The sequence below is a fragment of the Onychomys torridus genome, chromosome 4 (genome assembly GCF_903995425.1).
Source record: "Onychomys torridus chromosome 4, mOncTor1.1, whole genome shotgun sequence".
Taxonomy (NCBI): Eukaryota; Metazoa; Chordata; class Mammalia; order Rodentia; family Cricetidae; genus Onychomys; species Onychomys torridus.
In genome coordinates this window covers 43,191,509-43,217,612 of record NC_050446.1, presented here as the reverse complement: position 1 = coordinate 43,217,612, position 26,104 = coordinate 43,191,509, and the positions used below count along the sequence as shown (strand labels likewise).

Sequence of the window (26,104 nt, the reverse complement as noted above, 5' to 3'; positions counted from 1 at the left end):
TATTTGGGAATAACAGGCAGCTACATGGACAAACCAACAGTTAGTATGCAATAATCTGTTATTGGATATTGGTTAATGTCTTAGGAGTTTGCTTTAAGTAGGTTTTAATTTAAAATTATTCCGCCGAAAGCGAAGAAGGAATCTCCTGCCCCTTCCAAAGCCAAAGCCAAAGGGAAGGCCTTGAAAGCCAAAAAGGCAGTGCTGAAAGGTGTCCACAGCCACAAAAAGAAGAAGATCTGCACATCACCCACGTTCTGGCGGCCCAAGACCCTGCGGCTCTGGAGGCAGCCCAAATATCCTCAAAAGAGCGCACCCAGGAGAAACAAGCTTGACCACTATGCCATCATCAAGTTCCCCCTGACCACCGAGTCAGCCATGAAGAAGATAGAAGACAACAACATACTTGTGTTCATTGTGGATGTCAAGGCCAACAGGCACCAGATCAAACAGGCTGTCAAGAAACTCTATGACATTGATGTGGCCAAAGTCAACACCCTCATAAGGCCTGATGGAGAGAAGAAGGCATATGTTCGGCTGGCTCCTGACTATGATGCTCTGGATGTTGCCAACAAAATTGGGATCATCTAAACTGAGTCCAGCTGGCTAATTCTAAATATACTTTTTCACCATAAATAAAAAAATAAAATGAAATGAAATAAAATTATTCATTAAAGATTTGGAGCAGTTATTAAGTGTATATCACTCTTCTGGATTACAACAAGGGTTCGTAATTATGATAAAATATAACACATTCATTATATTTTATAATGAAGCATCTTTCTTCTGCTTAGTGAATGGTATACTAGAGAAGGCCTCAGGGTCTGGTTATTGTTAAAGGAGAACTAACATGAAATCCATACTTAGCACTTCACTTTTGCTAAGAATATTTTTGTATCACTTACAAAATTGAATGGAAAGTTTGTCCTTTATCTCTGACAAGTACATCTGTTATGACTCACACAAAACGCAGGAGGGCAAGCCTGTATTCTGGGATGACTGTCCAGTGCAGCCTTCTGCTTCTTGGTGGTCTCACTTACATTTTCTTGAGTTTCTGTGTATACAAAGTCAATTGTGGAGCAATGAAATCAACAATGGGGAAAACCCCGTGTGGTGGCCTCAGCGAGATTGGCTGCCCCCCATAGGCTCATATGCTTAGTTCCCAGTTAGTGGAGATTAGGAGATATGGAGCTGTGATCTGGGGGGTAGCTTTGAGGTTTCAAAAGTTCTCTGTCTCTCTGTCTCTGTCTGTTTTTGTCTCTGTCTCTCTGTCTCTGTCACTCTGTCTCTGTCTCTCTGTCTCTGTCTCTCTGTCTCTGTCTCTCTCACTCTCTCTCTCTCTCTCTCTCTCTCTCTCTCTCTCTCTCTCTCTCTGTGTGTGTGTGTGTGTGTGTGTGTGTGTGTGTGTGTGTCCTGCTTGCGAATCAGGATGTAGCTCTCAGCTCCCTCTCCAGTGCCTGCCTGCCTGCTGCTAGGCTCCCTGCCATGATCATAATGGACTCTGAAACTGTAAGCCAGCCCCCAATTAAATGCTTCCTTTTCTAAGAGTTGCTTTGGTTATGGTGTCTCTTCACAGCAATAGAACAGTGAATAAGGCAACAATTGAGGTGGAAATACTCACTACTGAAGTCTGTGAATCCCATATTGCTTAAAGATAAGAAATTGACTAGCAAGTGCAGAAAGTTTTAACAGCCAGGCTCTGGGTTGGGGTTGGAGAAACCATATGAGGTTCCTGCTAAAGCTGGAAACCAGGTTTTGCAGTACAACTTCTAAAACTATTCTCTAAAGATCCTTTAACTTACTTTAGAAACCAAAATGACCTTCCTTTTTCATTTATAATTTTGCTAATCTGGATCCTCTCTCCTCTTGTCTTTGTCAATTTTCTCTTTACAAAGAATCATCCCCTTTATTTTGTTAAGTCTATATATTGTTTTTAAGCTTCTCTTTAATTCCCACCCTGAATATTAGTCTTTCTTGCTGGGCACATGATTTGTTCTCATTTTTCAAGTGCTTTATGTGCAACTTTAGGATATTTGTTTGATATTTCTCTGATTTTTATTAGTGCTTTGAGAGTTGAAGAATAATATGTTTTGATCATATTTGACTCCCCCCTCGGCTCTTTAACACCCCTTCCTTTCTCACCTAACTTTGGGTCCATTGTTTGTTTCTTTGTTTCTTTGTTTCTTTGTTTAGCCTTGCAAAAACCATTGATATGTAGTCAACTACTAGAGAGTGGTCAATTAACCAAAGGTTACAGTCTTAGGAAAAATTGTTTCTCCCTCTCCAAGCAACTAACAGTTGTGAATAATCGCACAGTTTGGATAGGATTGTACCCAATTCCCTTCTGCCTGCTAGCAATTAGGCTGGCCTTGTATAGGTATTGTACATGCTTTCACAACTGCTGTAAGTTCATATGTGCATCTAGCCTGCTGTGTGCAGAAGGTAATGCTTTCTTGTAGTTATCCACCACCACAGGCTCTTTGCTATATTCTCCTTCTCTTCCTCTGTTATTTCTCAGTCTTGAGAGGTGAGGATCACAGTAATATATTCCCTTTAGGGCTGAGCATTCTGCAGTTTCTTCTTCTCTACACTTTAGCCAGTGGTGAGTCACTGTGGTAATCACCATCTATTGCAAAGAGAGAGCTCTCTGATTTTTCATGTAAACATTCACAGCAATAAACTTTCCTTATAGAACTACTTTCTATCCCAGAGATCCTCTTAGGTTGTGTTTTTTTACTTATGGGGCAGTAACTTTTAAATTTCCTCTCTGACTCCTTCACTGTTCCACTTATCATTCAAAAGTATACTTTTCAGAGGCTCAGTCAATAAAGTCTTAGAAGCAGAGGACCCGGGTTCAGATCCACAGCACCCTCATAATACAGCCAATAGGGCAGCACATTTCTATAACTGAAGATTTGCAGAAGCAGAAATAGGAGGAAACTGGGAACATGCTGGACAGTCAATCACCCTGGCCAAATCAGCAAGCCATGGGTTTAATGAGAGATTGGCAGAGACTGGTTGAGGAAGAACTCCTCAGACACATGCATTGGCCTCTAGCCTCCACATGAATGGACTGACTCACACATTCATACACAAGTGCACACACACACACTCACACACACCCACACACCAGTATATTGTTTAATCTCCATGTGCTTGTATGTTCTCTGTAGTTTCTCATGTTGTTGATTTCTAGTTTTATTCCTCTGTGATCTGAGTTGATATAAGAAATTACTTTGATTTTTTTTATATTGGTTAAGAATTGCTTTGCCACATGTCTATTTAAAGAAGTTTCCATAGGCTCCCAAGAAAAATGTATATCCTGAATACTTGTATGTTGGGTTGAGTATTCTGTATATATCTTTTAAATTCATTTGACCTATGATACAGTTTAAGTTTGAAATTCTTTTATTGATCTTTGGTTTGCATAACGTATATAAGATGGTTGTGTGATATTGTAATCATCCACCATTATTATATAAGAATATATTTGTGTCTCCATTAGTGTTTGTTTTATAAAATTGAGAACTCCAAATTTTGGTGCATATCATCAATGTTTTGTTGAGACAGTGTCTCTATGTAGCCCGGTTTTGGAACTGTTGATCAGGTTGACTGACCTAAAACCCACAGAGACTGGCCTCTTCCATCTAACGAGTGCTAAGATTAAAGGTCTGCACCTCAGTTACAATATCCTCTTGATTAATTGTTCTATTTATTGCTCACTTGACCTTCTTTATATCTTCTGACTAATTTGTTTTAAATCTGCTTTGTCATATATAGGACAGCAACTTCAGCTTATTTTCAGCTTTCATTCACTTGTTAGGTTGTCTAGATTGTCTTCCATTCACTCACTTTCTGACAGTGACTGACTTTACCCATAGGGTGTGTTTCCTGTAATTTTTTTGGTTATTTCTTATTTAGTTGGTGTAATTATTGTTTATTATTTTCTCTCCTTGGTACTAGGGATTTGTTGGTTCAATAATATTCTTTCTTCTCCTTGATTAAATATACTGGTCATGTTATTTTCCATTGGTTTGTTTGGTTTTGATTTCATCATTTGTACAGTTTTTAAATTTTTTTTTCAGAAATCTCTATTTTCCTGCTGAATCTTTCTTTCATGTTACTGACTTTTTCATCTATCTCCCTGATTTTCTCATCAGTTCTGTTGACTTTTTCTTCTGGGTTGTTGACTTTCCTCTCCAAATACTAGACTGAATACATCGCCTTGTTTGCATCCCCTTGGAGATCACTGATCAAATAAACCTGCAAACAACTCTCCAGATTTTACCTATTTCACTGTATTTTTGAGAAGTTGAGGAATTATGACCTTTTGGGTGAGTCATTTACTTTTTTTTTCTTAGTCACATTCCTGTGTTTCTATGCTGCAATTTCACACTTGTTGGTTTTGACATATCTCTTGAAGTTTTATTTGAAGATTATATGTTGAATATTCCAGGCATTTTTATTTTTTCTTTTCCTTGTGTTTATTTCTGTTTTGTTTTGAGGTGTGATCTCATGAAGAGGCCCAGCTGTCTTCAAACTCACAATGTAGCTAAATTTAAACTTGAACTCCTAATTCTCCTGCCTCTGCCTCCCCAGTTCTACAGTTATAGTTAGGATCCACCACACAGGGCAGAGCAGGTTACTCTGGAGGTTTCGATCACTGGTTCAATTAGAGGGAAGAAAGCAAAATGCTATAACAACATCAAGATCAAACCACTCACAATATAGACATATTGTTTAGGATAAATGAGGATGTGGTAAATGAAAGAGAAAAGGAAAGCCGCACAGTAACAGGAGCAGAGAAGGTGTGAGGGTAACTTAAGCGAAAAAGAAGAGTGGAGGAAAGTATTGTGGAGAAGATCAGGAAAGGGTAAGAAGTTAGAAACGGTAAAAATTAAAAGAAAAAATTCTGAGGTAAAACAATACAAGGTAAAGTCAGAGTGCTGCTAAAAGTGTAGCAGACAGGGACGAGGAAACAACTGAGGTAAAAGAGAAAAAAAAGGAAAGAAAAAAGATTGTCCAATAATGAAAAACATGAATAAACAAAATTAGATAAATGAATGATGGGAATAAGAAATATTTTTAAAGTACTATAAAAGTTCTCCTAACAGCTTAATAAATGAAAAATAAGAAAGTGAGGAATCACAAGGGTTAAAAAGAAAGGAGATAGGTAAAGTGTTGGGATGGATTCTTTCTAGGTCCTAGCAAAATTGGAGATTACCCGTTATATGCCCAGATTATCAGTTATATGGTCCTTTAAACTGTGGTCTGTTCTCTTGACTCTAGTTCAAGCTCTTACTGAGTCTGTGTTGGAAAAATACGTGCTGTCTGCCAGAGCTGTGTTCACTTTGGTAGTTTCCCTTCTTGGTGTACCAGAGACCACAGCTTTGTAGTCCGTGTGCTGGGGAGGTCCTGTCACCCTACTGGGACAATCCAGATTGTATTCCCTGAGGTGGCCAATGTCCTAGCAGTAAGGTGTCTCCCAGGTGGCTTGGAAGTGGCTAAGTAACGAAAGCCGGGAACTCTAGGTAGGTGGAGAACCTACCTTCATACTTCCAAGAATTTCTAAGTTGATCAGTCAGCCTATGGGTGGGAAGCAGTTCTACAGATCATCACTGGAACCATAGTTCTCAGGCTCTGAAACAGTGAGGCAGAGAACTGACTCATCCTACTGATCTATCCACTGACCTCAGACTCAGTTCTCAAATTCCAGATTTACCCTCAGCTGATGATCTGTTCCCAGCCACCCAAGACAGAGCTATCTTTCCCTATGTACTTTCTGCCTAAACTGAGCTTCCTTCCAACTGCACCTCCCAATCCTTCCTGGGCCTTCTTTTACCCTACGGCTGTGGCAGGCAAAAGTGAGGCTCCCTGGTTTCTGATTGTTCTCTACTGTCACATTCCTGGGTTCTCAGGATTCTGTTGCTGTTCTCATCACTTTAAAAAATATTTTATTTATTGAAAAATGTTATATATGAGTATTGTATTTGCATAATTTCTCTCCTTCTCAACCCTCCAACTTCTCCTGGGTTGTGTTCTCCTACACACTGCTTCCCAAATTCATGGCCACTTATTTTTAATTTAATTTTTGACAATATATTTTCAAAATCTTGCCTGGTCTGTACCCTAGGTCCTTTAGTCTGATTCAATAGGAATTTTCTTTGCCACAAAACTGTGCAATGGAGCAATCACTGTCTCATCAAGAACTGAGAGGAATTTGAGTCTTGTAAGTGCTGCAAGACTGTCCTTGGGATCATTGCCCAAGTCTCTTACTTCTTAGTTTTTGAAGTGGCTTCTGCTTCTCTTCCCTTCCCTGTGGAGTCATGCGGATGGAGCTAATTGGTTTATGCTTTACTGGTCTGTCACCTTTCTCTGAACTCTCAGTTTTCTTTTTGCTGCCTTTCGGATTTCCAAGCCTCTTCATTATATTTTTCTTAGGAATGGAGTTTATTTCCCCATCTTATTCTGACTCTTTTCTATCTTTCCATTTACATTTTCCTTGTCTATTAGACTGGGCCAGAGAAAGGTCTGATCCATGTTGAAGGCCAGGGCTCCTAGTCAGAGGTAGTCACCTCTGTAATGCCCAGAGTAGAGAAAATATGCCTTCCCTGTGTGAATTAACAAGCCTTCCATATGGAGAGAACATTCCAAATAGAGGCATGAACCTACAAACTCACTGTGAACTCTTTGCCCTTTAGAATCATCTCCTTCCTCTCCAGAAACACATAGTAGTTTTATCTTTATTGACTCAATAACAATAATTTTCTACTCTCCAAAGAAAATTATTTTCTTAGAAATACCAAAATAAAAAAGTATATTCTACTGCTAGGTTATAATAATTTTTCCATTATTTATGAACATCAATCATCACTATTTATAACATTTTTCACAATCTATATGTGAAAATAAAGCATAACAGCAGCTCCATTCATGAGGACTTCCAATTAAATTATGGAGTAAAATAATTTTCTCTGCCTCTATCACATCATGCTCTTGGTTCTCTTTGATTTGCAAGTGGAACTCAAAGAGATCTGCCTGCCTCTGCCTCTCAAGTGCTGGGATTAAAGGCATGTGCCACCACAGCCCTGCCATATCTTCTTCTTTTTATCTTTTGGCTTACATCTCATTCCCTTTCTTCAAACTCATCTTTTTAGTACAGCATTCTGGGCACATGATAATCATATAAGAAAAGAACCATTAAAATGAGTGCAACTCATTCCCTTCCATTGAATTGACAGTCAATCCCATGCTCTTCCTCTTCCTACCAAAACCAAACCAAACAAACAAAAATCTCTTGTGCCCTCAATTAGATCAACCCTCATTAGTCATGAGGTGTGTTGATGCAAAGAACACAGCTCCTACTTTGTGGTGGTTTGAATGAAATGTCTTTCACACTAGGTTCCCACTTGGAGTCCTCTGTTTGTGGAGGCTTGGGAGGTCTGGCCTTCCTGGAGAAAGTATGTCACTGAGATTGGGCTTAGAAGTTTTTAAAAAAACATTTGTCATTCCAGTTTACTTTCTCTGATTCCTACTTGCGGTTCAAGATGGGAATTCTCAGTTGCTTCTTCATCTGCCATGTTTTCATTCTACCATCATGGATTCTAATTATCTCAAACCATGAACTAGAATAAACTCCTTGTTCTGTAAGTTTCCTTGGTCATGGTTTTTATCACAGCATCAGAAAAGTAACTAGTAAATCATTCAACGGGAATAAGAGATTACTTATTTTTGAGGCGAATTTGAATGCCCATAGCATACAAAAGAGGGTGCTAGGTTACACCAATTCCATGTTTCAATGTGGAAGCACTTTCATGAAGTTGTATAACAGCAAAGCAAAGCAAATCATGAATCAAGGCAATTTTAAAATACATTGGTGGATAGATCAGAGAAGGCCTCTGATGATATCTGATAGCAGCCTACTTAGCCCTTCTTTGGCAAGGAATAGGGGTTAGTTAATATGTTATGAAAGTTTGATATTTTTGTTTGTTTGTTTGTTTGTTTGTTTGTCTGTTTATTAAGATATTAGGACTGACACAGAGATGGACAAGGACTGACTCTTTAGGGATTAAGATAGCCCCAAAAGAGCTGGTGCAGAGACCCACAGCCAGATATTATGCAGAGAGTCTAAATTGGAGGTCTCTATTGGGTCCCTCCTCTTGGAGCTCAGGGAAACCCGTGGAAGATGGAGAGAAAAGACTGTAGGCGTCAGAGGGCATGGAGGACACCAGGAGAACATGGACCCCTGAATCAACTAAGCAGGGCTCACATGGGCTCACAGAGACTGAAACATCAAGAGTGGGGCCTGCAAGAGTCTGCAGCAGGTCCTCTGCATGTGTTATGGCTGTTAGTTTGGTGTTTGGGGAGGACTCCTAACAGTGGGAGCCAGTGTATCTCTTTTGCCTGCTCTTGGGACTCTTTTCCTCCTATTAGGTTGTCTTGTCTAGCCTTGATGGGAGGGTTTTGCCTTATTTTGTCCTGTTTGGCTGTGGTCTCTTGGAGGCGTGCTCTTTTCTGAAGAGGAAACAGAGGAGGAATAGATCTGTGAGAAAGGGAAGGTGGGTGTGAGCTGGGAGGAGTGGAAACTATGATCAGGATGTATTGTTTGATAGAAGGATCTATTTTCAATAAATTAAAAAAAAAATAGCCCGAACAAACTGTCACTAGGCTACCTGGATCAACAACATTGCAGACTCTCTGAAGTCATGTAAGTTTTAATCTGTCTAGCAGCCTTTGCACACACAGCTTCTTTCCAGGAATTTTCTGTCACAGAAATGAGTTAGATATTGATAGGTAACCAGTCTCTCTAAATCTCTTTGAATTAATTCACAATGATGCATGAGCGGCTCATCTATGTCCCAGACTTAAAATGTCTTTTAAAGGGAAAATTCTATTAAGCTGAACAGCTAATGTGTATTAACTGAATTTCAGATAATTTGAAGAGAGATTTTTATAACAGAAGACTTTCTTCAGATGTAAGAGTGACAGTCTTATCAAATAAATAAGAAAAATGTTCAGTTTAACTTGAATTTCAAATGAACACTAATTAATATGTACTATAACTATGTCTCCATCCTACTATGCTTATAATGAAGCACAAAAATATATTATGTATTTCAAATCCAAGCTTAGTGTTTATTTATTTATTTATTTATTTATTTATTTATTTATTTAGGCAACCCATTTGAGATTTCTCTAAAATTTCTTACATTTGTTTGTGTGTGTGTGTGTGTGTGTGTGTGTGTGTGTGTGTGTGTGTGTGTTGTGCAGAGGTCAGAGGACAACTGGTAGAAGTGGGTTCTCTTTTTCACCATTGGGCTCCAGGGCTGCAAAGCAGGCTTGGCAGCAAGGATCCTTCTCTACCCATCAAGCCACCTTGTCAACCTATTAGGGTTTCTTGAGTCATTGTAATCATTCATTTTTTCACTGACTCACTGATGTAAAACTGACCTGGTATCTTCCAATCTCCAGTCTGAAAGTTGAATCCCAGGTGAAGAGCTGCTGTTCCAGAATTGTGGAATCATGCTTCTGCCACCCAGGAAGAAAAGAGCAGCAGTTTCCACAACATAGATTCTTCTAGTCTCATTCTGTAGCATTTCCAAATCAGAGACAATAACGCCCCACCAAACTTAGTAGCTTTAGTAAATTATTGCATTGAGATTAGGGAAATAGGTGGGATACATTTGAGATTTAAGTAGAAGGAAAAGTAATTTGGGTGCAGGCTTTTGTTGAAGGTTATAGCAATATTGAAATTATTTACAAAGTTTCAAAAACACATGCAGTTATACTGTGTCAGCCTCCACCTGCTGTTGAGCGTACCAAAAATGATTTTTTTTCAGTTAAGGAATACTAGTAAACATATTGAAGCAAGGATTAAAAAACAATATTTCCTATAAAAATTATTTTTTCAATATTATTTAACAATTCTTCATCATTTAACTTTTGGAAAAAGGGCCAGAAATTCAAAACTAGTTAGGTCAAAAGAATGAGGGGTGCATTTTGAACTTTCTATTCTTTTATCTAATATGTTTATGGTGTTGAGTTTAATGTACCAAAAAGTGCTTTGAGATAAGCAAGAAAAAGTGCATCTACTTTAGAAAAAAATCACTCTATATGAGATATATGAACACAGGTCATGAGATGTTTACTCTGTTACTTTTTAATGAGTTAGTAACAATTCAGCATAGTGTTACTATTCTGTGTCCTTGCACACACAGAGACATACACAAACAGTGTGACTTGTAAAGTCAAGAGAGGGTTTCCATGTTTAGAGTCAATGCTACAATGCTTAACCACCATTTCCATTTATTCTGGTCCTTAAATATACTACTCCATTGAAGTCAGAAATGCCCAAATCCAAAATGAAACCTTGGAGCCCATTTCATAGAGAAGATTGTGAAGATAATTCTCTTACTCTCAAGAACTCCCAGTAGTATTATTTTCCACTATCCCTGATGGTCTTTAAGAACCTGTCCAGTGTCCATGGCATATATTAAATGAATAGTTTCAGAATGTACAAAACTGATTGTGCAGATCATGTGTCATATAGAAAGACAAGAATAGACTAGCTCAGTGTCCCAGCTGTTGTGCCAGATGTCCTGACATCTGGTGGTGTGTCCTCTGTACAAAGTTACCAGTCATCTGCTGGTGGGCACCCAGAAAGCTAAGAGCCGCTGAAGGGTGTCTGTAAACCAGACTAGTACATCGCAAAATAAAGACAGAGTGACTGACCTTAAATTTCATATTAAAAGCTAACAAGTACAATTTTAAATAATACATTGGCTGCAATTTTATATCATAAATGACAAATGTCATGCAGAGGAAATTAATATAGTGAGTTTTTTAAATCAAGAAATGATTTCATCTTTCATGACTTATTTCTTATAAATTCTTTCAGCATACTCTATGCTTAAATGATTCTTCTTTGAACAGGAGTCTATAGTACTAGAGATAGAATTATGTCATAGACGAGAATTGTGCAGGGTCCAGATTTTATACATAGAATACTTTTCAATCAACTTGCTGCAGCCCACACACTGCTAGTTTCAAGTTCTCCTAACCTGAAGATGTTATTGTGTTCTTAGGTCATTCTGATGAATGCACATGTGAAACAACAGAGAGACATTTGCCAGGGTAGTTGATCTGTGTTTAACACTTCTCTCTCATCTCTTCTTGGCCTCCTTACATCTGCTGTGGCTCTTTGCTGTTTCTCTCTAATTGTCCTTGTGTTCTGTGCTATACTCCTTCATGCATCAACTATACCTTGGACACATTTGCTTTGTGAAGAAACCATTTATAAGAAATATTAAAACAGGAAAGGCATCTCCAAATTAGCTTTATAGAGACCTCCACACTCCTACAAAAATTGGTAACATTTCATGTGCCAAACAATTTAAACATCTTTTCTTACTATAGTAGCTTACAGACTTCTCTTGAACCATTTTATATCCTGTGTTGTCCAAGTAATATCCACAGAATGAAAGGAGAAAATCACAGAAAACTTAAAATCTCTGAGCTCTTAAGATCCTTAATGCCTTGATACACAGAAAAGATTCTGCCACCAGGGTGTGTTTGATGTCTCTCAGGTAAACAGTCTAATTACGCTATGTGTCTCAGAAGTGCTTTCATATAGATTGAAAACATTGCATTATTTTTAGGATGTCATGGGTAAGGTAGATATTTGCAAAGTGGGATTAGAACAATTTCCTCCAACATCTCCTGTTAACATGTTGGTTTCTTTTTCCATCTAAGGAAATTATGCATACTAAATTTGCTTTTTGTTTCTGTTTCTTTCCATTACTGTTGCACAGCACTAAAGAGACAAATGCTGACTCTAGCAGAATTCTAAATTTCTGTAGGCTGCTAAGCATAGCTACATAATTCCCACCTTCACCATCACCACTGGCAAAAATGATCTGCATTGCTGGAGAGAGCAACAGCTGTGTGACGTTTCTAGATCTTTGTAGGGTTTATAGTAATGTGAGCTTCATGTGAACCTGAATCGATGCCTCCCATTTCTACAAACAGAGGAATGGGGACAAGAACATGAGGAGGGACATGGACTGGCTTGTGTCAAAAGCCTTCTTGTAGGAAGTGCACACTTAATATCCAGTCAGGGAACTAGAGCAGCCGTGTTAGACTTCCTGTGCCCATCAGCCCAGTTCTTTCTTGTTATCTCAAATTCTGCAGCGTAAATAGTGATGGACAATGACATTTCTAGCAAATATCTGTGTCTGGGCCATTCACTCACCACATTTTTGTTCCTTTGACCTTTTTAGTGGGAGACTTCTTTACTAAAACACTTTTTTAAAAAACGTCTTATTGATTCTTTGTGGATTTCACGTCATACCTCCTAATCCCATTCATCTCCCCATTCTTTCATATCCACCCTCTACCCTTGCAATCTTTCCCTCCCCAAATAAAATTTAAAGGAAAAGAAAAGAAATTCTCATACTGGAATCTGGAGTGTAACGTAGTGAGTCACACGGTGTACCCCTCAGTCCGTACATCTTTACTTGGAAGTGTTCTTTGCAATGAGTCATTGGTCTGGTTCCAGGCCTCTGACTTCTTCTGGGTCCTCACTGGGACTCCTCTTAGATATGGTGGCGTGGGTGAGGGAAAGATGCCTTTCCTGTCTGTGGCATGTGGGAGAGGTGGCCTCAGGGATATGAGAATGACACTAAAACATCTTAACTCAAATACTTATAATTAGTACCATTAAGTATTCTTTGCCATATGTTTGTGTATGTATTCCTTTTGGGGGGGAGTGTGTGCATGTGCTTATGCATGTGTGTGCTCATGTGTGTGTGTGGACATGTATGCACAGAGGTGTGTGTGTGTGTGTGTGTGTGTGTGTGTGTGTGTGTGTGTGTTCCTGTACATGGTGAGACCAGAGATAGACAACAGGTTTCTTTCTCTGCCACTCTCCACCTTTCTTTCTGCCGCTCTCCACTTTACTTTTTTTGTGACAGTGTCTATCACTGACCTTGACATTCTTGACTCTGCTAGACTAGCTGGCCAGTGGTCCCTATGATGCTCCAATCAGTGCTTCTCCAGCACTGGAATTACAGGAACAGCTTTTTTCCTGTGTACTGGAGATCTGAACTAAGATCCTTATGCTTGCATGGCAAGCATTTTACTAATTGAACTATATCCCCAGCCCACTCTTTTTGGATTCCTGGTATAAGCTGATTAGAATTCTTTGAAAGAATTTTCCTGAATTGCTATATGATTGTCAGAAGACCCTGAATTCCAGTTTATAGAGGGTCTTTGTACTGATTCCTATGATTGCCCAATGATGCTGTATTCTTCAGCTAGAACTATAGATGGAGACTTTTATAGTACAGGGCATCTCAATCACAAGCAACGTGTGTGTGTGTGTGTGTGTGTGTGTGTGTGTGTGTGTGAGTGAGAGAGAGAGAGAGAGAGAGAGAGAGAGAGAGATTCCAAATTAGTTAAATCATGTTAGTAGTTTAGTCTTTGATCAGAGGCATACACTTGCACATTAGTAAGAACATTGTGTCAAATGTCACTGATAAGTCAGTAATTTTAGTCCTGCTAGAGTTTATTAGACACCTCTTGACCTCCAGTCGATGTGTCTTCTTATTCCAGGATCCGAGTTAAGGAAGAAGCACCCCTTTGAGACATGCCATTCTCGAGCAAAGGAAATAGAGCAGGAGACTGTATGGACACACAATGACTCAGTGAAAGCTTCTGCTTGATTGGAGTCTACATGTCTCATTACACCAGCCAAAGAAAGTCTATTACTCAAAACTATACAGGGACAAGAAGATCACTTCAGGAATTCCATGGGTTGGGAAGGCCTGCAGGTTACATTGCAATACACACAGGTGACTAATTCTTCTCCAACTAAGTGAATAGTTTGGCATCAACCACAACCAAATACCAAGAAATTCTGTTTCACCTCATCAACTTCATCTTGGCCTCCCTGTGTTTTCAGTGTATTGGCAAGATTGGCAAGTATAGAGTCTTCTCTGTCTAGGATCTAGTCTTCTAGATATTCTCTGTTAGACTATGCCATATGTCTATGACACTGCAATCTCCTCCTCAACTGGAAGACTCTTGCTGCTCACTCGTACAATTCTCTCCCCATCATTGGAATATCTGACATCATGTTTGTGATGCCTTAAGATTCTTTCAAGAATCAAAGGGCATTAAATTTAAATTGAAATCCCAAGATAATAAAGCCCACACCATAGAAATAATAGAGAAAATGCATATATACTCATATATACATATAAAAGCACAACTTACACAAATTTACAGTTATCAAAATTGTCAATTTATAATACATTTTCTAATGGTTAAGTCTCTTGATCCAAGAACATGTAAGTATTTTATTCTGTTAAAACATTTTTTTTAAGTTCTGTATAGTGATGCACACCTTTAATCTCAGCAGTATGGGGGCAGAGGAAGGCCTCTGTGAGATCAAGGCCAGCCTGGTCTACACAAGGAGTTCCAGGAAAACCAGGGCTAGTAGAGATAGCCTGTCTCAAAAGCAAAAAATTTTTTTTCTTTTTCTTTTTGGTTCAAGAATATTAAGTACAAAACCTTATAGAAGTAGTCAGTAGTTCAGTGAGCCAGGGAGATGGTTTGGTGGGTAAGGATAGTTGCTCTACAGCCTGAAGACCAGAGTTTAATCCCAGAACTCACATAAAGGTAGAAAGAGAGAACCAACTCCTCAAAGTTGGTCCTGGACCTCCCGCTGCACACCCTGTCACAAGTCCCCATACACACACTTCATGCACACACACAAAAGCAACAATAATACATATTTTAGTTACTTTTATGAGATGATAACAGTAAGAATAATATTTTACCTGGTTTTATTATTTTGGCAGTGGAATTTTTTGCAAAGTGGGCCAAAACATCTCCTCAAGTATGCCATCTAGGGCTAGAGAAATGTCTCAGTGGTTAAGAGCACTGGCTGCTCTTTCAGAGGTCCTGTGTTCAATTCCCAGCAACCACATGGTGGCTCACAACCATCTGTAATGGGATCTGATGCCCTCTTTTGATGTATGTGAAGACAAGTAACTCATATACATAAAAAAAAATAAAGAAGTATGCTATCTAGATGTTTGATATCCTCAAAATAATGATAGGGCTTGCAGGAACTGATCATCATTTTAGCAAGAGTCTGGCTTATTCTCAACACAAATACTAAGCCATTTTATAAGACACTGCAGATATATGATTTCTTCTCACCTAAAATTATATAACATAATACAGTCAAGATATATAGATATTGGATAATTCTATCAACTGGCACCCACAATTAACGGCCCTAGATTTTTCTTATAGTGCTTTTCTAAGATGGCTCATTTAAACTAAATAGGAGGGTTGAAGTAGCCTTTTCTGTTCTATTCATAACTTTATGGAAAAATGAACCCTGTTGTTGCACACTTTCTGAAAGACAAATTACCCACAAAAAAACAACATTGCATTTAAAATATGCCTCCATGCAAAATCTAAATATATGAATACAAATAAATGGCTAAAGCTATGAAACAGCAATGATGAGACCAAATGGATAGAAAAGATCCCAAATTAAATGCAAATGAACAGGAAGTAGATGCCCTTGGATACTCCTAAATTTGTTCTCAGTAAAAAAATACAGAAATAAAATCTGTTCTAGAAAAGTTTGTCAGGCACTACATCATGGTACCTTGGTCAGGGACAGATGGCAACACAATGCTGGCCCCATGCAGAGGAGAAGAGAAGTCCCAATCCTTATTCATGGTTTTTGTGGTGATATTGGTGTCAATAGAACTCTGCTGCTGCCAATCCTATGGAGCATGGCAGCCTTTCAATTAGGTTTATATCATAACACTTTATAATGACAACAGCAACACTGTCACTATTTGTGAATTTTCTGAACTCACCTTTTTATCATTATTTTAGAGTATGCTTGTACATATAAAAAGTTTACAGTGAAAGAGCAGGCCACATTGTGTTGATAGCAGCTTCATACATCTAGCTTTCTGACGCATTCATATTGAGTGATTCACCTATACCATCTAGGTCTGTTTAAGTACTCTATGATGCTTCCACAATAAAATCATCTAGTGCCATTAAGTGACATATCACGGTAAATAATTCAGTTCAACTCTAAACATCTAATCATAAGTAATATGTACACATACCTCAAATAAATAAAATTATCACTAGAATTCATAGAATGAAATCATACATGGTGCTGAAAGCCTTTACTCCAAGCAATTAGGAGTGTATGGCAGGATAATTTCAACTTCAGTGCCAGCCTGAGCCATAGAGTTAGTTCCAGGCCAGCCATTGCTACACAGTGAGATCCTAACTCAACAACTATAAACAAAAACGAAGATGAGATTTATAGAAAAAACAGAGAGTATAGGAATAAATAGACATGGAAAGACTTTAATATACCCTCTGACTCACAAACCATCAAGAAGATGAGAAGTATGCAGAGACAGAGGTGCTCTGAATTAGTGAGTAAAAATACAACAATTCGGGGTTGGGGATTTAGCTAAGTGGTAGAGCACTTACCTGGCAAGCGCAAGGCCCCAGGTTCAATCCTCAGCTCCAAAAAAAACAAAAAAGAAAGGAAAAAAAATACGACAATTCCATTGATACATCCTACACTGCATAAATACTATGGAAAGATGGAGCTTCTCCTCGGGGTTTTAGGAAAGTCATTTTTAAAATCATAATAAATTCCAAGGATAGAAAATAGTATAAATGACATTAACATATCATAACACAGAAAACCAAACATTAAAAAGTAAATGAAGCAAAAATATTGAAACTTTTTAATATATCCTATTAAAGAGCTATTGTACTAGACAATTTGAAGTAAAGATTTATTTTAAGAATGTTTCAGGAAAGCGTTTGCATATTTTATATCTACAGTTTTAAATAAAATTATCTTACGCTGTCTCTGAAAGTTTTGTCATATTTTGAAGGCTACATCTAATGTATTAATTTAAGAAAATCTGATGTTTGAAACTTGGAAGTCTTATTCGAGATAAGGAATGTCTTCAGCCTGTCTTTATTTTATACTTTGAATATTTTTAAATGTCCTCATATTATATTTAACAAAGTTTCTTCAATTGTATTTGGCGCCCGCCCCGACTGGCCCGGACCCGCCCCACCCAGCTTGCCCTTGTCACTCCTGTCTTTTCCTTTTCCCACCGGGACCCACCACGCTGGGTGGTGGTGGCACATGCCTTTAATCCCAGCACTTGGGAGGCAGAGGCAGGTGGATCTCTGTGAGTTCAAGGCCAGCCTGGGCTACAAAGTGAGTTCCAGGCAGGTTCCAAAGCTACGCAGAGAAACCCTATCTCGAAACCCACCCCCCCAAAAAAATAAATAAATAAAAGAAATACAAGAATTCCCCTTTAAATAATTTTTGGGTTTTTTTTGTTTGTTTGTTTTTTCTACTAGTTTTAGACTTATAGCAACATGGAACCCAAAACAAAGTTCCCTTATATCAGCAATTCTCAACCTGTGGGTGGCAACTCCTTTGGGAAGTTGAATGACACTGTCACCGGGGTCGCTAAGACCTTTGAAAACACAGACATTTACATCACAGTTGATAAAAGTAGGAAAATTATAGTTATGGCGAAGCAATGAAAATAATTTTATAGTTGAGGATTACCACAACATGAGGAACTGTACTAAGGAATCATAACATTAGGAAGATTAGAACCAATGTCTTACATCCTGCCTTCCCCCACACAGCCTCTCCTAACTTAAATATCCTACACCACAGTGGTACAAATGCTCCAAGAAAAATTTTCACATTTTTAATTTAAAAAAATTAACCAGTAAGAGAGGAGGACACTATCAAATTAACAAACCCAACACAGTCTTTTTAAAAGGCATCATATCACAAAATCAAAGGGTTAATATCATAACTAAAGGATGCCAGGGGCCTAAAATAAAAACAAGGGAAAGAGATGGCCAAATAAAAGGAAATAAAAATGACAAATATATGAAAAATATTCCTCTTTTTTCATAGTAAGGCAAATGTAACACAAAATTACACCCACACCTTGTGCTTGTGAGATTAGAAATATTTGAAACTTAACAGATGATAGTGATGAAGATGTAGAGGAAAGATAGTGTAACACTGTTCTCAAGAGAATTTACAGGAATTTGACCAAAATTAAAATTAAATTTGTATTCTTTACACAGTAAAGTCAACTATTAAGACATTAGTACATTAAGTATGGGTGCATGTGAGTAAATATTTTTTAAATATATTAATTACAGCTTTATTTATGATAGCAGAGATTAAAAAACTTTACTACATGATTATATATATATATATATATATTTAGATTTATATTATAGCATATCATATATAATTCTATTTTATATGTAATAGACATATTATATATTGTTTTACATAACTAAACAGAAAAGTATATTTTATATAATTATGTACATTTATATAAATATGTATTTTATATACAATTTTATATAATTGTATATTTCTATTTATATATAAATACAAATATATAACTATACATTGTATATATAGAGAGAAAATGAAAGACTTGGGTGCTATTAAAAGTAATGAATCAAATTCATAAAGACAGGCTTCTTAAAAATTAAATAAGGGAATACAAAATGACCTAGTTATCCTACTCCTAAGCATATACCCAAAGGACTCCATATCCTACTATAGAAGCTTTCTCATCCATATTTAGTGTTATTCTTAACAACAGCAGGGAAAAATGGAATCATCCTAAATGTTCATTGATAGATGAATGGATAAAGAAAATAGAAAACATGCACACATTAGAATTTTATATAGAAAATTAGAGAAATCTGCGTGAAAACGGAAGGGAAATAATGTGTTAAATGAACTAACACATGCTGCATGTTCTCTTCATATGCGCATGCCGGCTTTTAACTGTTGGGCGGCAGTCAGTGTGGGCAGAGGCTGATGTACTAGAAAGGACCCCATGAGAAGAAAAAAGGAAACATCAAGAGACGGGAAGGACCAGAAGCCAAATGCCACGTGAGAGTGGAAAGAGAAAGATACACCAGGGACGGGGCAGGAGAATCAAACAGAACTCACTAAGACAATGTCTATGTGAGTTCAAGGACAGCCTGTTCTACAAAGTGAGTTCCCAGATAGCTAGAGCTGTTACACAGAGAAACCCTGTCTCAAAAAAAACAAACAAAAACCTAACAACAACAACAAAACAAAGTTGCACATGATATTATTATAAGCTAAAAAAAGGAAAAGAAAAGAAATGAAATTGAAATAGAATGCATACTAACAAGTTTTCAGTAAAAACCTCATCAAATACTTTACATTGTGTTATTATTTGTATGTATGGCTTAAATGGGGTGCATACGAAAATACAGATGCTCACTCCTCTAAGCACATACATATTACCTTCCTGAGAAAATATACAGAAGACCAATCATAATAGTACTGAGAAGGACAGCGGAGATGAGAGGGAGACTTGACACTACATTTCCCGTTACATGTTTTGAACTGATACCATTTGCACAGATTTTATTTCCTATCAATCAATTAGAATAAAAAGCATGTATATATGTACCTTAGAATAATTCTGTAATGAGAAAAGCAGCCATCTTTGTTATCCTTGAACTTTTATTTCCAAATAAATAGATGCCAGTATTTTCAGGTGCTTTATGGGGGGGAATTAGGTTTTTGTTTGTTTGTTTTGTGTTTTTTTTTTTTGTGGGGGGGAAGGTTGTTTTTGTTTGTTTGGTTGGTTTTGGGGTTTTGGTTTTTCTTTTTTTCTTTCTTTCTTTCTTTCTTTTTTTTTTTTTTTTTTTTTTGGCTTTTCGAGACAGGGTTTCTCTGTGTTGCTTTGCGCCTTTCCTGGAACTCACTTGGTAGCCCAGGCTGGCCTTGAACCCACAGAGATCCGCCTGGCTCTGCCTCCCAAATGCTGGGATTAAAGACATGTGCCACTACTGCCAAGCCGGAATTAGTTTTAAATAAAACATTCTATTCTTCAGGCCCTCAGTTCATTGCAAATAGACTTGAGAACCTCTGAAAAGTTCACTTAATAGGTGGAAGGTACTAAAATTGATCCAAATCTTATCTTCTCACTGCTCATCCACTTAAAAATATATGGTCACAAACCTCACAGAAGTGGGTACCTGTTTGTTTCTGTGAACTCTGAGATCCATGATAGAAGCCAAACAAAATGATTTGACTATAGTTTTCTATTACAGACCTAGACAGCAAAGCTTCAATTAACTGTATCAGAGTATGGTGACTTTAATGAGCTAATGCACTATCCAAATAAAATCCGTACCAGGCAGAGCTTGGGCTCTGGAAAGCTTGGCACAGCTGTATGTGTGAAATGTGAGCTCTTATTAAATATACTTGAAAAGGGTGCATCTGGGATTTGGCCTTGAGGTCTGACTCTGTGATATGGAGTTGAGTTTTGCCTGGGTCCTCATAATACGTGTGGATTAGACCCTGAACGAATATCAGAATTTCTTCAGTGAAAGAAACCACCTTGTGTTTTGAACTAGGAGCATTCTGCTATCTCTGGTACTTAGAGCTTTCTCTCCAGTTTAGTTTATTTCCATCCCACCGTGTCAGTGGCATTTGTCCCACCTTGAACTATATTTGCCTATGTGTTCAGGTACACACTCTGCTAGGGAGAATGCTGTTCATAGATCACAGCTCTATTCACTTACATCTCAGGATAGCTACAGGCACAATTAGGACAGCAATGACTAGCTGACTGTGCAACTCTCTGATGGACTGCAGCAAACTCAAACTTGTTTGTCCTCACTTGTCAGGCCTCAAAGTCTGCATTTTCAATCTTCTCAGAGGCAAGTTCCCTCTATCCTGGACTTTTGAACTGATCGATCTATCACCCCATGCCTCTGTGGGCACAGTATTCTCAGGGTGAGCATTCCATCAGCTACCTGGTGACAGGTACCATAATGTATGTATAGCAGTACTGAACCAAGTTTTAAACTCATGGTCTAGTTTCTTTATTAGTAAAGCATAAGATCCAATATACTGGGATGCTTGGCTGAAACTTAGCATAGAGAATACAATTGTTCAAAAGTTTTATTTAGAGATTCCACTTCAATTTGGGTGGAGTTTAAAAAGTTAAATCTTCTGGCTCATATTTCTAGATAAGCATTTACAGATACTAACAACATCTAATCTTCTTGTTGCTTTTGGTTCCTCCCTCCTTAGGAATCTCACATGAAGAGTAAATAGGAATTAAAATGTGCAGGATGACAAGATGGAGCAAACAGTGCTTGTACCACCAGGACCTGACAGCTTCAACTTCTTCACCAGAGAATCTCTTGCAGCTATTGAAAGACGCATTGCAGAAGAAAAGGCTAAGAATCCCAAGCCAGACAAAAAAGATGATGATGAAAATGGTCCAAAGCCAAATAGTGACTTGGAAGCTGGGAAGAACCTTCCATTTATCTATGGAGACATTCCTCCAGAGATGGTGTCAGAGCCTCTGGAGGACCTGGACCCCTACTATATCAATAAGAAAGTAAGTGTTCTTAACAGTTGTATTTTGCCACTAACTGCATACATTGGACTGTTACAGAAGCATCACATACTAAATTAGCACAGCCTTAACCATCCTTCTGCTTAAGAAATGAGACCACACTTGTGGGTGTGTTATGTATATTCATGAGAAGTAAATAAATTATATTATACCATATGGAGCTGCCCCAAATGCTTCATGACAAAAATCTAAATATAAGTTGTAGGCAGCTAATTTAACAAATTAAAAATTCTCACCGAAGATTACATGTACTAAGCAATTTTATGTATTTTTTGTACCTTGAAATCTTGAAGTCACCCTGAGTTACAAAAGACCTCAAAATGTATTGTGTGAATTTCTCATGGAAGAAAGTTTTATAACACAAGAGTTTTCAAAACAAAAGTTTTTCTTTGTCATATTATAAATAATAAATGAAATAACTTCCTGAAGAATTCCATATGGAATACAGTTATGCAATATACAAAGGTACTTTGTTGTTTTGTTTTCTCGCTTATTGGGGGGGGAGAAATTATTTATTTTGGCTCACTATTTTCCTATATAAGACTGTTAGGGGCATTTTGCAATCAAACTATATCAGTGCTCCTTTTGACATATATGGGCTTCATCTCAACTGTATAATATCTGCAAAGACTCTGTTTACAAGCTAGGGCATAGCTTCACCATGGCATGAACTCTTGGAAGACACTATCCAGTCTATTACACTTGCTAGTCCTTAACATGAGGGAGAACATAATAACTTCCATTTTATTCATCCACCTGCATTCTAAGTCAACATAGCTGTGTTTACACTAATCATCAAGGCCTTTCTTAGTAATCAACACAGATATATGTTCTTATTTAAAGCTTTCACTAGTGCATTAAGAGATTTGATCATATTCACCCCTTCTCCAACTCTTCTCAGATCCAGCCCCCACTGTATGCCCACTCTGCTATGTGTTTTTGTTTTTTTAAACCCTTCAAGACCAATTTATGCTGCTCAAATATTCTTAGTTGTGTGGTCTTCCACTGAAGTGTGGTTGTTAGCTTACTAGGGGCTACACTCTTAGAGAAACTGTCTCCCCTCCTAGCAGTCAATAAGAGTCAACAGCTCCACAGCTGGGGATGTGATTGCACATCCATATCCAGTCTCCACAGTGGGGTTTGATCTGGCTTGCACAGGTTTTGTGCATGTTTTCACAACGGCTGTGAGTTCATACGTTCAGCTTCCCTACACTGCCTTTCTATGACACTTTCCTTCTAGTCTTCCACAAACCCTGGCTTTACATTCTTTCCGCTGCCACCTCTCTGAGCACTGGAAGGAGAGATATGGTATATATGTTACCTTTAGGGCTGAGAACTCTCTGATACTTTATTCTCTGAATCTTGGCCAGTTGTAAGTCCCTGTGTAAATCCCCATCTACTGTAAATAGAAGCTTCTCTGATAAAGACTGAGAAATGCATTGTCTATGGGTAGAATGATAGGTCAATAAGAAATGGTTTAACATTATGTTCATTTAGCAGAATAATAGTAGTCTGTCCTCCTACTCCTGCTAGGGCTTATGATCTACTTAGCTATGGGTTCTTTGTCCCAGTAATGGTGCCAGGTGTGGGTTTGATTCTGTGGGTTTGCAATTAAATCCAACCAAAAAGTGGTTAGTTAAACCTGGGATATTTGTACCACCAGTGCTTCAATGGGTGTGTCCTGCAAAGTCAGTAACTCTCAGGGTTCACATCTGGGTAAGATTGATGACTTTTGATGAATATTCTTCTCTGATGGCAGGCATAGTACCTTATAACATGATGAGACTAGCCAGTAGTGATGAATTTAGCTTTTTTGTTTGTTTGTTTTGTTTTTGTTTTTGTTTTGTTTTGTTTTGTTTTGTTTTGTTTTCGAGACAGGGTTTCTCTGTGTAGCTTTGCACCTTTCCTGGAACTCGGTAGCCCAGGCTGGCCTCGAGCTCACAGAGATCCGCCTGGCTCTGCCTCCCAAGTGCTGAGATTAAAGGCATGCGCCACCACCGCCCAGCCAATTTTAGCTTTTTGAGGAACCACCACACTGATTTCTCTTCTGGCTACATCAGTTTGTATTTGGACCATCAGTGATTAAGTACCCCTCTTTTCCAACATCTACTCCAGCACTTGTCCTATTTTATTTTATTTATTTATTTTTTTATTTTATATTTTACCTTAGTCATTGTGACTGGAGTGATAGAAAACCTCAAAGAAGTTTTAATTTGTATTTCCCTTAAGATGTTGAACATTTTGAAAGTGTTTTTCAGACGTGTGCATGTATCATAAAAGAACTCTGTTTAGTACCATGCCTTCTTTTAATTTTTTTTAAATTAGATTGTCATCTTTTTTTTTCATTTTTTTTTTTGAGTTCTTTATATTTTCTGGATGCCAACCCTCTATCAGATGTATAGCTGCCAAAACTTTTTTCCCCATTACCTAGGATGCCTCTTTATTCAAGTGTTAGTGTCCTTCACTGTAATGTACAGTTTTTAGAATACTAGATCTTTTGTTAGAAATGTGTTGAAATAATAATCTGAAGGACATATATATTCATATAATTAATATATGAATTATGTAACTTTCATATTCATTCTTGAATATAAACTTTTACTATCACCAGGATTTCACCAATCCCTTTCCCCAAAAAAGCACAGATGATTAAAAAAAAACAAACACTTACTGGTTGTCTTTTATATTTTGACCAAGCACAATACGTTTCTGAATTTTCAATGGATGGCTAGAAAACAAGAATTGTAATTAGTTAAGCAAATAAAGGTTTTCATTGGCCATGAACCCTAAAATATTCCAAATGTTAGGGATAACTTCTTGTTTGTTCTTATCAGAACACAAACTGCCAAAAATGGCAATTTTGAGTGAGAGAGATCTCTTAGAGTTTCCATGGCTGTAATAAAACACTGTGACTCAAGAAAATTAGGGGTTGAAGAAAATTTATTTCAGTTTACAGTTCCACCTCAGACTCATCATGAAGAAAGTCAGGGCAGAAACTCAAGGAAGGAACCTGGAATCTGGAACTGAAGCAGAAGCCATAGAAAAGCGCCACTTACTGTCTTGCTCCTGGGGGCTTTTTCAGTCTGATTGTTGTACCAGGGTGGTACCACAACAATAGGCTGGGCCCTCCCACATCAACCATCAATGAAGAAACTATACCACAGGCCAGCCCAATCTAGGAAAGGCATTTTCTCAATTGAGGTTGCCTCTTCTAAAATGACTCTAACTTACATCAAAGTGACATAAAACCAGTCAGTTCAAAGATTATCCATCCCATAGTTCCTGTTTATGAGAAGTAAATATGAGGAAATCATGAAATAAAGACTCAGATGTATTCCACACAGAACTTGGTTCATCCCCTAAATTGTGCTCATATATTTCTAGTTCCTAGAGAGATACAGAATTTCAGGGGCTTCTGTGGTAAAGATTAGAAAGCTCTTCTCCTTATCAGGCATTTGCTCCCCCAAATGTAGAGTCTCTAGTACCATCTGATAAAACCCACCATCTAAAAATTATTAAGGTCACCAAGAGGAGGCCTTATCAAAATACAAAATTGAATTCCAGCATCCCAGCTCCTATGCTGCATCCTTATTTATAAATCTATAATGAATAGTTTGAGAAAATCCAAACTGAAGCATGTTGAAAAGGGTAGTAATTCATCATGTGGTAACCAGACTGTCTTACTCGGTGTTATACTCCTAGGAAGTGACCATGACCATAGTAACTTATGAAGAGAACACATTTAATTGGGGCTTCCTTACATTCAGAGGTTTAGTCAATTATCATCATAGCAGGAAGCATGGTGGCACATGCAGACATGGTGCTGGATATGTAGCAGATAGTTCTAACTCCTCATAAGAAGGCAAGAGAAAGAAAAAATCTGTAGTTGGAGTTTTCCTGCCTGGCCCACAGTCAGGACAAATCTCTCTTACCCGCCAGTCCCACAGTCGGTCAGACCCAACCAAGTAAGCACGAAGAGACTTATATTGTTTACACACTGTATGGCCGTGGCAGGCTTCTTGTTATCTGTTTCTTCTATCTTAAATTAACCCATTTCTATTAATCTATAAGTTGCCACGTGGCTCGTGGCTTACCAGTACCTTACATCTTCCTTGTCATGGCAGCAGCTGGCCATATCTCTCTGCCCCAGCCTTCACTTCCCAGAATTCTCCTCCTCCTTGACCCACCTATGCTATCCTTCTGGCCTGGCTACTGGCCAATCAGTGCTTTATTTTTTTTAACCAGTCAGAACAACACATTTGACATACAGACCATCCCACAGCAAGAATCACTGGGCCTAGCTTGGGTTTTGGAAACCTTAAGGCCTGCCCCCAGTGACACACTTCTCCAACAAGGCCACATCTACTCCACTGACACACTTCCCAATCCTTCTCAAGTAGTGTCACTCCCTGATGACTAAACATTCAATTATTTGAGCCTATGGGGCCATTTTTATTCAAACTATCACAGACTATCATATATATTTTTCTCTTTAAGTTAAAGAACTTAAAGAACTTTCAGACTACCAGGCCTGGTGGTATACACTATAAACTCAGCACTTGGAA

At 38.0% G+C, this 26,104-nt stretch overlaps 2 protein-coding genes across 3 annotated transcripts in view; both read left to right on the top strand.

The window, feature by feature from the left end:
* Positions 1-26,104, top strand: part of LOC118581481 (sodium channel protein type 1 subunit alpha) — a 140,989-nt gene that overhangs the window by 32,585 nt on the left and 82,300 nt on the right. For both annotated transcript variants that reach the window (XM_036183638.1, XM_036183637.1), the window contains exon 2: positions 21,209-21,521. In XM_036183638.1, the coding sequence (XP_036039531.1) occupies positions 21,258-21,521 (264 nt within the window). In that variant the 5' untranslated portion in view covers positions 21,209-21,257. The remainder of the gene's footprint in view (positions 1-21,208; positions 21,522-26,104) is intronic.
* Positions 118-635, top strand: LOC118581751 (60S ribosomal protein L23a-like; the record flags this gene model as incomplete). The annotated part of the gene is made up of 1 exon (XM_036184215.1): positions 118-635. A coding segment is annotated over one exon (471 nt), but the record flags the coding sequence as incomplete, so codon positions are not given.